The sequence below is a fragment of the Pangasianodon hypophthalmus genome, chromosome 9 (assembly GCF_027358585.1).
Source record: "Pangasianodon hypophthalmus isolate fPanHyp1 chromosome 9, fPanHyp1.pri, whole genome shotgun sequence".
Classification (NCBI taxonomy): domain Eukaryota; kingdom Metazoa; phylum Chordata; class Actinopteri; order Siluriformes; family Pangasiidae; genus Pangasianodon; species Pangasianodon hypophthalmus.
This window is the reverse complement of record NC_069718.1, coordinates 4,046,382-4,061,003: the sequence shown is the minus strand read 5'-3', so window position 1 is coordinate 4,061,003 and position 14,622 is coordinate 4,046,382. Positions and strand designations below refer to the sequence as shown.

Here is a 14,622-nt window from a genome sequence, read left to right as displayed (position 1 = left end):
AAATGGCGGCTGTAGTTTTTAATCGAACATTAAACTAACGTCAGCATGCAGCTGTTTTCATGTGAAACACATTAGCACTACAGCCTCATCTTAAACAGACCTCACTTTAGCTTTAGTAAACTTATGAATTGAATTCGAAACTAAAATGATCATTTAAAGGCTTTATTTTTATGTTACCTCACGTCCGGGTTTGATCAGATAAATCCAGGGCTGTCAGAAATCCGACTTCTCCCTCAGAACATCTTGTTTATTTCATATTTATATTCTGGTTAATGATGTTCAGCCATCAAAGTGCTGCGATGTATTTAGTTTTTGTGTTAAAACTCTGTCACGTTTACAACTTTCATAACTTTATACCGATAAAGTTCTGAAAGTTGTAAACGTGACAGAGTTTTAAAGTATAAAATAATAAAGTATAAAAATAAAATAAGCTCTACAAGCTTCAAACATCACTTTATAATCGGACATTTAATACAGAAGCACTAAATCTTTCTAAATTTCTGATTCTCAAATCATGTTTAGCTGTATGCTAACTGACACGATGTTTAACACCACAAAGTGGTCATTTAAGTAAAGAATAAAACACTGTATGTTGTGCTTTTATGGGAAAATAATCAACAATGTGGTGCTGTGATGAAGTGGAGTTACTCTCACCACCCTGAAGCTGATTATTTTCCAAGAGCAGTGTTTTATTTCTCTTACACCACAGAAAACTCCCGATTACCGTTTTAATTCACTGATGAAGCAAACATCATACTTTTTATCCATTTACAGTTACATTTAACGTTGTAGAACATCCACAAAACTAGTCACAGAGAGAGAGAGAGAGAGAGAGAGAGAGAGAGGCTGGTGAGTGAACTGTTGTTTATAGCTGCTATAATGTAAGTGAGAACAGGAACCAACTTGTTTCATGAACATTTCACATCATTAAATGTAACTATAAACAGGTAAAAAGTATGAAATCGCCTTTAATAAATAAAAGTGTAATTATTATTAATCTATTATTCATTATAGATAATTAGATGGAATAAGAAACGCTGAATAGTTTGAGTGTTTGAGGCTGAAATCAGAGACAACAATCTGAAGTTTCTCCAAATTTATTTGATCTGTTAGTAGAAAGCAAGAGCAGTTTTAACGGTTGGACTTGGCCACTCTCTCCAGCTCGTCCTTCTTCTTGATGGCGTACGAGTTTGACGAACCCTGAGAACAGAAAGGAAAAGACAGACGATATATTAACAATTACGGAGATCAAACTCTTAAGAGTGTTAGATATCATGGTGTAAGCGTGAGGAGTGTTTCTGAGCTGGTGATTGGCTGAGCGATGGAGAAGCAGCAGCCAATGAATAAGCAGAGAGGGATTAATCTGCGAGAGCTATAGCACACCAGGACGACGAACAGCGTCGGGATGTGACTCTAGTCTCGCTCCGTTTTTTTTTTTTTTTTTTTTTTTTTAAATCATGACTGTGTTTGCGGCAGTTTTCCCACAAGGCCCTGCTGCATGACATCATAACTCCGGTTACCTTAGCGGCGTTGATGAGCTCGTCAGCCAAACACTCGGCGATGGTCTTAATGTTCCTGAAGGCGGCCTCTCTCGCCCCGGTGCACAGCAGCCAGATAGCCTGACACACACACACACACACACACACACACACACACACACACACACACACACACACACACGTTAATAACTGACTGTATAGTAACCATCAAGGTGAGATGAGATGTGGAGGCGGAGTTTCTGTATCTGAGCTTGTGATTGGCTGAGCAATGGGAAGCAGCAGCCAATGAACTGACAAAGATTTCCTCTGCGAGTTCTGCATCATGCCGAGACGATGAGGGACGTCAGGACAGGACTGCAGGACTCGCTCTAAATAAATAAATAAATAAATTCTAAACTATTCACTCGTCCATCTACGCTTCTGATTTCACACGCAGCTTCAAAAGGCAGGTAAAAAGTCCGTCATCCTGTGAAGCTCAAATCCGACTAATCCAGCGGTGTCCGGCAAGCTCCGCCCTCATAGTTCCTGTTCTGCTGAACAGGAACTAAAAAAGGTTCCTCCTAACAAAGGTTCAGCTCAATTTCTGAGGTTCCTAAAAAGGTTCCCGTGGTGAACACACTCCGAGAGCCTCTCAATTTAACTTTCTTACGGACAGATTTCCTGAAATGCCAGTGACTGGGTTTTATATTTCTGACCGGATTCAGCGGTGAAGCCGACAGCGAGGACGCGAATCCTTCCCCATTCCCAGTTTTCATATCATTTATGGGATTCTGTCACCATCTACTGAGAGTTTAAGGAAAATAAAATAAGAATTAAATAACATGAACACCAGTTTATATTTAAGACATGACCAGAAAGTGCGGTTTAATTTTAATTTTATTGTTCAATTAGTGGGAAAAGATCAAGCGTATGGAATACCGACGCGTAGGGAATACCGATCTACACGGATCACTAAAGCTTATGGAACATTGAGGCGTCGGGAATACCGCTGAAAACGACGTACTGTTTGCTTACATTAAACGGAAAAGTTTTACATAGACAACATTATTATAATACTATAAAAAAATTGTCAGATAAATATTACAATGTAATTTCACTTAAAACTGTCTCTGTTGTGGAAAGAAATTATCGCATGGAATACTACTGATCCACTGCAAGCGTGTTTCCCGAAAATACCGACGTCGTATACTCATATACCTGATGAGACAGGAAATGTTCTTCCCCGATTTCCTTTTAAGCGATTTTAAATTCGTTGAGTCTGGCAGGTAAATTTTACCGAGTTTAACCAATCACAGTACGTATGAAATCAGGTGTTTCCATTATATCCGCCGAAAGGTCAAAATTCCGACGTACACACTCCATCGGGATGGGTTACAACTCAAACGATCGCTAAATTTAAAAATCTGTATGCATCCATTTCTTGTTCTTCTGTATTAAAAAATTAAAATATAAACAATTCCACTTGCCTGCTATGAAAAACGTTAACCACGTTACAACCAAAAAAAAAAGACGAAAACGGCTCCCACTACGGATCACAACATTTTCAGCACCGGGTCTCGGATTAAGCGTTTTGAGTGTAGTGTGTGTGTGTGTGTGTGTGTGTGTGTGTGTGTGTGTACCTGGTTGACCCTGCGGAGTGGGGACACATCCACAGCCTGTCTCCTGACTGTTCCAGCTCTGCCGATACGAGTGGAGTCCTCACGTGGGCCGCTGTTAATGATGGCGTTCACCAGAACCTGCAGTGGGTTCTGTACCACACACACACACACACACACACACACAGAAGATCCATCACATCAGTATCAGTACTGTCAGATAACTCCACACACACACTAACTAGCCGTGGTGTCGGAGAGGATCTGTTTCTGAGCTGGTGATTGGCCGAGCGATGGAGAAGCAGCAGCCAATGAATAAGCAGAGAGGGATTAATCTGCGAGAGCTATAGCACACCAGGACGACGAACAGCGTCGGGATGTGACTCTAGTCTCGCTCTGGAGAGTCTGGAAACTGATCAGGTCCATGTTACACTTTTAATACGACTCGGAGGAGAAATCAGTCAAAGCAGAATCACACAGACGTCAGTGAAACGCTATCGCTCATATCGCCTCATAACAGGAAACATTACTACAGAAAATAAAACGAACGGAAACAGCACACAATTCTACTACAGTTTATGGAATAATGCTACACTGTACAGAGCACTACAGAGTCTAATCAACACTACTACAGAGTCTAATCAACACTACTACAGAGTCCAATCAACACTACTACAGAGTCTAATCAACACTACTGCAGAGTCTAATCAACACTACTGCAGAGTCTAATCAACACTACTGCAGAGTCTAATCAACACTACTACAGAGTCTAATCAACACTACTGCAGAGTCTAATCAACACTACTACAGAGTCTAATCAACACTACTGCAGAGTCTAATCAACACTACTGCAGAGTCCAATCAACACTACTACAGAGTATGGAAGGCTACTATAGTCTAATTAACACTACAAAATAATTTCGAATTCAGCCATACTGGAAGTTGCTTCTGTGATACTTTGACTGTTTTACTATGTATTTTTCTATTTCTTTTGATTGATTTCTATTTTTCCACTAATTCTTCCCATCTAGTGTTTGGATTTATTTGTTATTTTGTTGTTGTTGTTTTAAATGTTGTTGTTGTGTCTTTCGCTGCCTTCTTGGCCAGGTCACTTTTGTAAAAGAGATTTTCTCTCATTGAGTTTTTATCCTCCTCTGTGCAAGAAGTTTCTGAAATATAATTTCAGGAATCTTAACTGAAACGATGTAGTAGGCAGAAATCATATTGGTGTATGCGTCAACTAATTTAAGGTCATTAAAACAAAGCAATTAGTACATGCTTGTGTTGCCTCCTATACATACGGTCACTGATTACAAATGACTCCGTTATGAATACTTCCATTCTGTCACACGCCATATTTACACTCTCGTAGTTCATTTAAACAGAACTGGGATATGAGGACGAGCATCATATTGCCTTGCTCAGTATTTTTCTACTCTGCAGTTTCATTAGTAATTAACATTAAGACATGACCAGAAAGCGTAGTTTAATTTCAATTTTACTGCTCACTTAGTGGGAAAAGATCAAGCGTACGGAATACCGACGCGTAGGGAATACCGACCTACACGGATCACTCAAGCTTATGGAACATTGAGGCGTCTGGAATACCGCTGAAAACGACGTACTGCTTACGTTAAACGGGAAAGTTTACAGACATTATTATAATATTATAAAAAAACTGTCAAATGTATAAATATAAATAACTGTTGTGGAAAGAGATCATCGCATAGAATACTACTGATCCACTGCAAGCATGTTTCCAGAACTGCCGTGTATGAAACGCCGCCGCGTGGAGCGTGCAAGCGGAGACCGCGCTCCCCCCCCCCCGTACCTCTCCGGTGAGCAGGTGGATGATCTCGAAGGCGTGTTTAACGATGCGCACGGTCATCAGCTTCTTGCCGTTGTTGCGTCCGTGCATCATCATGGAGTTGGTGAGACGCTCCACGATGGGGCACTGAGCCTTACGGAAGCGCTTAGCGGCGTAGCGCCCTCCGGAGTGAGGGAGGTACTTGGCATACTTCTCCTTCACGGCAATGTAGTCCTGAAATGGAGAAAACAAAAACACACACAGAAGGGTTTAAAACAAAACAAAAACAACACAACACAACGATTAGATCTGAACATGCGTGAGGAGTGTTTCTGAGCTGGTGATTGGCTGAGCGATGGAGAAGCAGCAGCCAATGAATAAGCAGAGAAGGATTAATCTGCGAGAGCTATAGCACACCAGGACGACGAACAGCGTCGGGATGTGACTCTAGTCTCGCTCCGTTACAGTTAACACACTTGAATCTGAAATCCTTTCAGCTCCGATCAGAAAGCTCACCTGAAGGGAGATGTCGTTGATCTGCACATCATCTGTGCTCCATTTCCCGAACAGCTTGATCTCAGGGGTCTCGGCCACGGCCGGCGCAGTCTCCCAGTCCGCCATTCTGACAACAAAACCAGTACAAGTCAGTCCAGTGACATTACATCAGCATGAAGGCAATCTGTCATCGTTACACCACGAGATGATGATGAGTAGGGACCGGATTTGAGCTCCTGACTGACCTACTAACCCTCTTCCTGCTTTTACTGTTTCCCAGATGCTGTTAATTTATCTGAACTACATGGCGTCGATTCCTCAGTCTCACTAGTCTAGCGTACACAGATAGGACAGAATTGTGCAATATGTTTGCATTAACGAAACCTAATCATGGTTGCCGATTGTTCCAAAAGAAAGACATCACCTCTTCTGGGAAATAAACAAATCCATTTGCACCAAACATTAATATCTGAACGCACATCCGAGTAAACACGCGAGCTGCAGTCTGTCTTCAGTCACAGTCTGGAGACGAATAATGCTCATGTGAACGCTTACAAACACCGACAAGATGTCAGAGCAAATTATTAGCTTTTCCCCATCCTCATTTTAACAAGTTACAGCTCTACAAAGTGTTATATAATAATAATAATAATAATCTGCATCGTCTGCTGGTCAGTCGAGTAATAAATCTGAATAAATCTTAACATCAATACGCCACATACTATATATTAGTGTTGATATATTCTGAGATTTTAACCCCAAGAGAGCAGAAACCCTGAAAGATGAAAAATACAAACATGACTGGAGGGTTATAATGAGCGAGATGTAACTGAGAAATTACAGAAAAAATCTAATCATTTAATCAAAAATAATAAAACATAAAACTAAAACAATTTAAAATCAGTAATAAGAGTGAATTTGGCTCTGAAAATGTCTATATGAACAATATATTAACAGCAGTAATATCTTATTGCATGGAGGAAAGAGAAGCATAAGGACATCCTTTATTATTATTATTATTGTTATTATTGTTGAATTATTTTTAATCCTCCATCTTGTCCAGGTTTAAACCAGAAAAGTTTAAAACTTATTTTAGTAGATTACCTGGACAAATTATATAGCTATTGAGCTAATCTTAGCTCTGATGGAGTCTGTAGAGAATGAGACAGTCATATTAAACTAAAACTAACCTAAACATTACTAAATAATCTTGAAAAAATATAAATGAAAGGTTTAATAGATTCACATTTCTGCTAAATTCCGCTCGCGCCATAATGACATGCTAAAGCAGGCCGCAAAACCAAACCAGCAGCAGATACAAGAGAATTTATAGCATATAAAGACGATTAGAAAGCTAATAACTGTTCACACACACGTCTATATATTTAATATAAACAGTGAGATGAAGTTAAACCCGCGTCTCTGCAGTGATGAGTCTGAAATCAGACTCCAGCTCCAGACTCTAATGGCCGCCTCGTGCTTCAGCTAAAACCTCCTCAATTTTTATCACTTTTAAACATTTCTTTCTCCAAATACTAACTCTAAAGCGATCCTCTTCCTTTCCGAACACCTTTATAAACATGTACGGTGCAAAATATTCCGGTTTTGTACCGTTTTAAACGCCAAAATATACAATTATTTCTCACTCACGCGTGTCTGAAGTCCACACTGGCACTTCGCAGAGAGAGAAAAGGGCCTCCGCGGCGCGTGCAGCACGAACATCCGGTCTCACGCCGGAAACGGTCGATTTCAACGTCCGGTTTAGGTTGTCGGGAATTGTAGTTTTTTTTAAAAATGCTTCGAAACGACTACAAACTTTAACATAAATGTTTTTTGTTTGATTATTTTAAAATTTTGAATTGAAATTAAGAAATAATGATTAACTAAAGTGATGATCTGTGCTGGTGAATCACTAAAAGCGAGTAGATAGGACATAAAATAAAATAATACGCAATGCTAATATTACTTAGCACTTTTAGATTAAAAACACAATTCATGATCTTTAACAGATTATTTAATCACATTTGAGTCTATTTATAGCTAAAGAAGTATTCAATGACTGTTTATTCCTCCATCAGTACATGACAGCTGAAGAAACCTAGCTAGCTAGTTAGCATAATACACACATTTAAAAACAAAACAAAAACAAAACAAAACAAGTATGGCTTTGTCAAGGAGTCTACTCCTCCTTCTTCTTCTTGCTCATTTTTATGCCTCAAATACCCTTAAAATATACTTCAAACAGGGAGGAAGCTACTGAAGAAGAAAAACTATTTCAGACATTTAATCTTGCTGTGACCTTGACCCTGTTTGGATCAATTCAAAAATATACTCTTCTAAGAAAAGACAAAAAAAACAATAGAAACCATCACAGAAATTCTAAAGGTTTCCACTAAAAATACCACTACAAACCATCAGCTAGCCATTAAAACCATTACCATTACCATTATCGGTCCTTAATGGTATCCATTAGACAAAACACTCCACTAATAGGAGGCAACAAATTACCAGTAGAGGCTGTAGAAGAAGTTTCTTGATCAGAGTATGATAAATATGATCATTATGTAATCCATCAGGTCCAATCAAGAGTTATAATAATCAGAGATGATAAGAGATGTTTTAAACCATCTAAGCATGACTCTGAACTCCTCAACACTCAGGAACTGGACTGAAAACACACACACACACAACTGAACATCACCCCATCTTCTTTGCAATTTTGCACATACTATGGAAGAATTTTTCTGTTCTCTTTATCAATATTATTTGAAATCAGTATTATGTCAGTCAGTATCTATGCAGCAGTATTGTAATGTGATCTTGTGGTAAACCACGACCTTAAACCACCTCAAGCAAGTACTTAACTTTCAGAGTTTTACTCATACACTCCACTGTATCATTTCTGATCATTCTTAATTAAAATTAATAGGCAAGTATAATCAAATATAAGAGATTTAGTACATTTAGAGAGTGACTTCATGCACATGGTTTTACAAGGATATTTCTGTGTGTGTGAATCAAAGAAAACAAACTGGTGTGACCTTGCTTTTATACAGTTCTGGAGTTTTCTCTTTTTTTCTTTTAATCACACACCTGCCTCTCGCCACAATTATTTCACTGTCCCTTTATCTTAGTTTTTAACCGTGGCGAGAGGTTAGTCAGTTTATTTAAAAAAACAAAACAAAACATTAGCCTTCAAAAATTAGCCTTCATCTTAAAAAACATCAGCCTTCATTACACCACCTGCAAGGTCACACCAGTTTGTTTTCTTTGATTCACACATATATTAAATATCCTTTTAAAATCATGTGCATGAAGTCGCTCTCTAAATGTATTAAATCTCTTATATTTGATTATACTTGCCTATTATTTTTAATTAAGAATGATCAGAAATGATACAGTGTAGTGTATGAGTAAAACTCTGAAAGTTAAGTGCTAGCTTGAGGTGGTTTAAGGTCATGGTTTACCACAAGATCACATTACAATACTGCTGCATAGATACTGACTGACATAATACTGATTAACAAATGATATTGTTAATGCACTGTGCACTTTATGTAAATAGATGTAATGTCTACTGTAGTTCTGTGTTGTTTTATGTAGCACTTTGGTCCTGGAGGAACGTTGTTTCGTGTCACTGTGTACTAACTAGCTGTATATGGCTGAAATGACAATAAAGCCACTTGACTTGACTTGAAATACGTTTTAATCATAAAGCGAGTGTGACTTTACGTTAAATCAGCATATATGATCTTATAAGAATATTTCTGTGTGTGTGTATGAGACGTTTTTGTCTTAAAATGTGCATTGTTAAGGTTTATGAAGAATATTAATCAATATAAAACATTAAAAAAATAATAAACTAACTGAGCTTGCACCACAATTAAAGAGAAGATAGAGGGACAATGAAATAATTGTAGCGAGAGGTCAGGGATGTGATTAAGAGGAAAAAGGAGAAAACTCCACCTAATGAGATCACTGTTTTAGTATTGTATAAAAGCATGAGCCATGACTGTGTAATTCTGATGATCTAGACATCTCGGCATTGTTGGTCTTTTCAATAAAGTCTGATTTTCTTTTATTCTGAAATAAGAAGGTTTTTCTTTTATTTTTCTTTTATTCTGAAATAAGAAGGTTCAGAAGACCCCAAGGAACCATTACAGTTTCCATTAAAACCAATACAATTCCCATTATAACCATTAAAACCATTACAAATTCTATCTCAGTTTCTATTGTGGTTTTTTTTTCAGCAGGGCAATCAGTTCATCTGCTGGTTATGATGATAATTCCGTATAAATCCTATAAACATTCAAGCACTCGTTCTTAAGATATCTCGCTAACAATGATCTCGGACAGACGCACAACCCGAAAACACCAAGCTTGAAACAAAACCCAACTACAGCGTGGGTTTTTTTTTTGTTTTGTTTTTGAATATAAATGTATTGTGTGCTTCTCGCTACACGCTCATGTGATCCTAAGTCATATGAGGGGAAGTCAGCAGAGGTGGGCTGAAAACAGCTGGACTGAGAACGACAACGTACTACTGTGCATTCTTTTCGAATATAATACAACAATTTTCATTACAAATTGTATTACTGACAACAACTTGAGTGAAAAGTCGAATCTTTGAAATATTTACATGAGTTTCTTAGTATTTGGTTTGTCCCATTTTTGCTTTAATTGCAGTGAGACTTGAGCTGCCATGGACTCCACATGTTTGTGTAAAAACTTATGATCCATTTTATATCAAATCCATCAGAGTGTTGTCTGATCACATGCTTCAATAGAAGAGATTAGACAGATTAGATTAGAGATTAGACATGAGGGAAACCAGGCCTTTTGCACAACGCAGTTGACATGCTCAATATCACACTTTTGCTTACATTTAAATAGGGAGCTAGAAATAGTGCAGAATCTTCAGTATTAAATATTCAAGATATTCTAAAACCTTTTGTTTATTTCCAACTTTGAATGAAAAAGATTTCAATGTGGTCTCAGACTTTTGGACCCAACTGTGTATACTGGTGCGTTCATTGCCAACCAATGCCTTTATATTCCACAGAAATGAGAAATCCGACACAATCTGATGCACTTTTTTTTTTTTTTTTTTTTTATTAAAGCCTCTTATTAAAGCTTCACATCCTGGCCTGAGAAACATGGGCTCCTCCCAACGTTTCTTCTTCCTGAGCTCCACTTTAAGAAGCTTCTCCTGCCACTGATGTCTGTAATGTAACTGAGAAAAAGCATTAAAATGACAGTTCTATTATACTCTTCTGCTAATAACGTAAATGACACTGATGGTTGTTTTAAAACTCAAACTTTATTAGAATAAATCTTCAGTGACAACATTGAGGCCACATGTTTAGTGTTTAAAATGCATCGAGCCCAAAAAAACTTAACACTTCCTATAAAAACAGTATTGAATATTGGTTACTTAGCATTGAAAACTGTTATTATTTCATGTTTCAGGGATTTAAGAACTGAACACTACAGTTTAGTGCATTTAGTAATGAAATCCCTTCACCTCCACTTAGTTCTCATGAGTTCCATATGAGTTCAATGCAGACAAACACAGGAGAAAGCAACAAACCACACAGCCAGTACTGCCATGGTTTTCCACAGAAGACACTGTTCAGAGAACTTTAAAACATTTTATGCAAATCCCACTCCCTTATTCACTAAATAACGCTAAAATCCCCTAAAACTACTACATGGTTAAAACCTGGTGCGTCTCTTACGCATTCGGACGCTGAGAAAACATCAACAGAATTGTGAAACATGTGGTGTGTGAAGACTGTACGAGGTTAACGTAGATAACACGTTCAGGGAAGCTTATAGCTACCAGTTTAGCATCAGCTCAGCAAACTGAAGTTTGGCTTAACGTTTCTTTTTAAAACAACAGATAAAACTCTTCATCATTCACCTGAGGCTTTGACACGCTGTGACGAGTGAGGTATGTGTCAACAATCGGTTATACGATACATTGTGATTAGATATACACACTTTAAAATATCATCTCCTATTCAAGCTCTAAATATAGTGCCTTGCATAAGTATTCACCCCCCTGGGTCATCACCTTTGGCTGCAGTTACAGCTGGGTCTATGTCTCTATCAGCTTTGCACATCTGGATCCTGATGTTTTTGCCCATTGCTCTTAGTAACACTGCTCAAGCTTTGTAAGACTGGACCGAGACCATCGTTAATGAACAGCAATTTTGAAGTCTTGCCACAGACTGAGGTCTGGGCTTTGACTGGGCCGTTTATAATGTGTTGAACCGCTCCAGTGTAGCTCTGGCCATATGCTTCGGGTCGTTGTCCTACTGGAAGGTGAAGCTCCGCCTCAATCTGAAGTCTCTCACATACTTGAACAGGTTTTCTTCTAGGATTGTCACAAACCCCGAACAGTTTCCCAGTCCCTGCTGATGAATCCCAACAAGTATCAGGGCCAGAGATCAGGGCCAGAGATCAGGGCGAGAGATCAGGGCGAGAGATCAGGGCGAGAGATCAGGGCCAGAGATCAGGGCGAGAGATCAGGGCCAGAGATCAGGGCCAGAGATCAGGGCCAGAGATCAGGGCCAGAGATGGTTTTTTTAATGATGCTTCATGCTTTATTGCTGTGACACAACATCACGAGACGAGTAGCAACTTGTTATCAGTCTGCTGTGAAGCATCCCAACAACGTGATGCTAACACCACCATGCTTCACAGTGGGGATGGTGCTCTCAGGGTGATGAGTGTTGTGTTGTGTTGGGTTTCCACTAAATATATCTCTTTGTGCAAAGTCCAAAAAGTTCAAATTTGGTCTTATAAAACCAGAGAACATTTTTCCACATTTGCTGTATCACAAAATGGAATTTCATCTGGCTCTTTCTTTTCAGTAATGAATTTCTTCTTGTCATTCGTCCATAAAGCTGAGTGTCTCTGAGTGTCCAGGCTGGGCTGTCCCAGCTTAGGAAGAAGGGCTATTTTATATAGATTCATAACCTAATTAAAATCCCAGTTAAGTCCATTTAAGTTCCAGGTTGTTGCACTAAAAAAATGTGGAAAAGTTCAAGGGGGTGAATACTTACGCAAGGCACTAGTAACATCTGTTCCATTCAGAGATCAGCTGTCTTCCTATGGTCCTTACTTAGCACCTCGTGGTTCGTGTCGCAGCCTAAATAATCATGATAATATCGTAAACCGTGATGAAATATGAATCAGTTATCATGATCAGAAATACATATGATACCTGTTACCTTCCCTTTATACAGTCTAAAGAATAAACTGGTAGAATACTGATAGACATGTGCTGATAATCCTGCTGTATGAAATATTGCGATATTTACCACAAACAATATTGTTATCGTGGACAAAACTGTTCCTTTTATGAGGAAGCCACAGTTCTAGGCAGTGTTCACATTCCCCAGAGCCCTGCCTTCTCACCAGCAGCGATTTGTCGTCTCTCAAACCGCAAGAGGTCGTTGCCGGTTGCTATGGTAACACTATTAATGCGAGAATATGGTCCTAATAGTTAGCTACAGAGCGTATACATCAGAGCGTACCACACAGTTCGACCACAAATCAGATGCATTTCCATTAAAAATAAAAATTCTGGAGGGAAGTGCTGGTACCTGAACCGCCACATCGCTTTATCTGTATCAACTTTAATTCTGCTTAATTAATTAATTTTTTTTTCTTCATATTTCGCTCCACCTACTTCACCAACATCACCAACAGTTGCTCTGCCTCCTTTCACTGTAATCGCAAGCTATCAGTGAAATTTTTTTATGACGCTTCGCTGCCGGTGTGAACACGGGCTCCTTATTCTGGACAAATTTGAAGGACGAGTCTGTCTCTGAGAAAACAATCCTATGCTTCATTTTTTTTTTCAGTTTCAAAAGATAAGATAACATCACTGTCTGCTACATCATTATAATATCATACACTGATACAACCTTAAACAACTACTATAACATATAACTTTACTATCAACGCATACCTAAATACCCACAATACTTCCCTGTTACAGGCTGTTAAAGGAGCAATATGCAACATTTAATAGTGTTACACAGTTTTTATACTACTGTAATATTGTAGAAATTAACTCTCAAATGTCTTATTTTCAGCCAACAGCCTACACTTACAACTGCTAAGTGATATCAATAGTTGTCAATTTTACTGATCGCTGCTTTAATACTAAATCAAGTAGACAAATGTTTAAAACTAGTAGGTAAACCTGAGCATCTATGTATATATATCCCTCTTCCTGTCAGTCCTACTTCATCTTTTTATCATCTATTCCCTTTTTTTTCAGGCTTTTACATTCATTCCCCGTCCTCATCGTATAGCTACATGAAGTCTAATAAAACACAGTTAAAGAATAAAATCTGTACAAATGTATTAAAACATAAGGCAACCATTTCTACTGCAACTTAACTACATTACCCACAATTCCTCCTTGTTTTAGGGTATTAAAGGAGCAATATGCAACATTCTAGTACCACGATTTTCAAAACATTGTGCAAGAACGTCCGGTTCCAAATGAATATTTTCTACACGTGGCACAATTTTACTTATTGCTGCTTCAAAAACAGATAGCGATAGTGGGACGGACTTAACGTAACCGCTTTTATACGATGTCATTCCATGTAGTCCAATAACCACAGTTAAAGGATACAACTGGTACAAATGTAAAAAAAATATAAGGCAATGATGCTTACTGCAACCGGACTACAATACCCACAATTCCTTCATGTTGTGGGAGATTAAAGGAGCAATATGTAACGTTTGAGATTTGCATTTTAACTTGTATTGCTCCTTTAAAAATAAATAAAATAAAATAAAATAAAATTAAGGAAGTGAGGTGGAGTTAAAATAAAGGCTTAAAAACAAAACTCACGTCCTGATTTTGAGTGACAGAAAGTAAAAAGGGGGCGGGGCTTAAATTCAATTTGATCGCTGTGTTGTGTTCCGGTAGCTTAGCTAATGTTGCAGTGTTTTATGCTAAGCGGTATGATGAGCTGAAGATCATTAAAAAAGTCAAGTTTGTGATTAAATTTAGCTTAAGCCCCGCCCCTATTCACCCAGAAACAGGACGTACAAAATAAAAACCCCGCCCCCCCTTTTTATTTATTTTATCAGTAACTCTTTTGTGATCAGAAACGTTCTTGAGGCACTGATTTGCATTGTGTTGTGCTTTGCGAGTGTATAAATGAATAAAACGTATTTACAATGTGTGTGTGTT

The 14,622-nt window shown here is 38.3% G+C and overlaps 2 protein-coding genes and 3 non-coding genes across 5 annotated transcripts in view; all 5 read right to left on the bottom strand.

Moving 5' to 3' along the window:
- Nucleotides 1-1,081: 1,081 nt before the first annotated feature.
- Nucleotides 1,082-7,176, bottom strand: rps5 (ribosomal protein S5). Its single transcript, XM_026909905.3, has 6 exons — nt 7,047-7,176; nt 5,418-5,523; nt 4,926-5,135; nt 3,119-3,247; nt 1,521-1,619; nt 1,082-1,200 (listed from the first exon to the last, which is right to left on the bottom strand). Exons 2-6 carry the CDS (start codon nt 5,520-5,522, stop codon nt 1,132-1,134), a joined length of 612 nt encoding a protein of 203 aa, XP_026765706.1. The 5' UTR covers nt 5,523; nt 7,047-7,176; the 3' UTR covers nt 1,082-1,131.
- Nucleotides 1,291-1,424, bottom strand: LOC113523858 (small nucleolar RNA SNORA3/SNORA45 family). The gene has a single exon (XR_003402471.1). It is a non-coding gene; the product is annotated as a small nucleolar RNA SNORA3/SNORA45 family (small nucleolar RNA).
- On the bottom strand, nt 3,357-3,490 carry LOC113523859 (small nucleolar RNA SNORA3/SNORA45 family). The gene has a single exon (XR_003402472.2). It is a non-coding gene; the product is annotated as a small nucleolar RNA SNORA3/SNORA45 family (small nucleolar RNA).
- On the bottom strand, nt 5,226-5,359 carry LOC113523857 (small nucleolar RNA SNORA3/SNORA45 family). Its single transcript, XR_003402470.1, has one exon. It is a non-coding gene; the product is annotated as a small nucleolar RNA SNORA3/SNORA45 family (small nucleolar RNA).
- Nucleotides 7,177-10,697: 3,521 nt separating the features above from the next.
- ppt2b (palmitoyl-protein thioesterase 2b) overlaps nt 10,698-14,622 on the bottom strand; it is a 12,131-nt gene continuing 8,206 nt past the window's right edge. The window contains exon 8 of the mRNA XM_034307426.2: nt 10,698-14,622. This exon is cut by the window's right edge and continues 414 nt beyond it. The gene's annotated coding sequence lies outside the window, so the exon portion shown is untranslated.

Bases quoted from the DNA above. Each gene is read 5' to 3' on its own strand.
- rps5 (XM_026909905.3), bottom strand. From the start codon at position 5,522: ATGGCGGACTGGGAGACTGCGCCGGCCGTGGCCGAGACCCCTGAGATC. The intron at 5,136-5,417 runs GTGAGCTTTCTG...TCTCCATTTCAG, and splicing joins TCAACGACATCTCCCTTCAG to GACTACATTGCCGTGAAGGA. The intron at 3,248-4,925 runs GTACGGGGGGGG...TGTGTGGTACAG, and splicing joins TCCACCTGCTCACCGGAGAG to AACCCACTGCAGGTTCTGGT.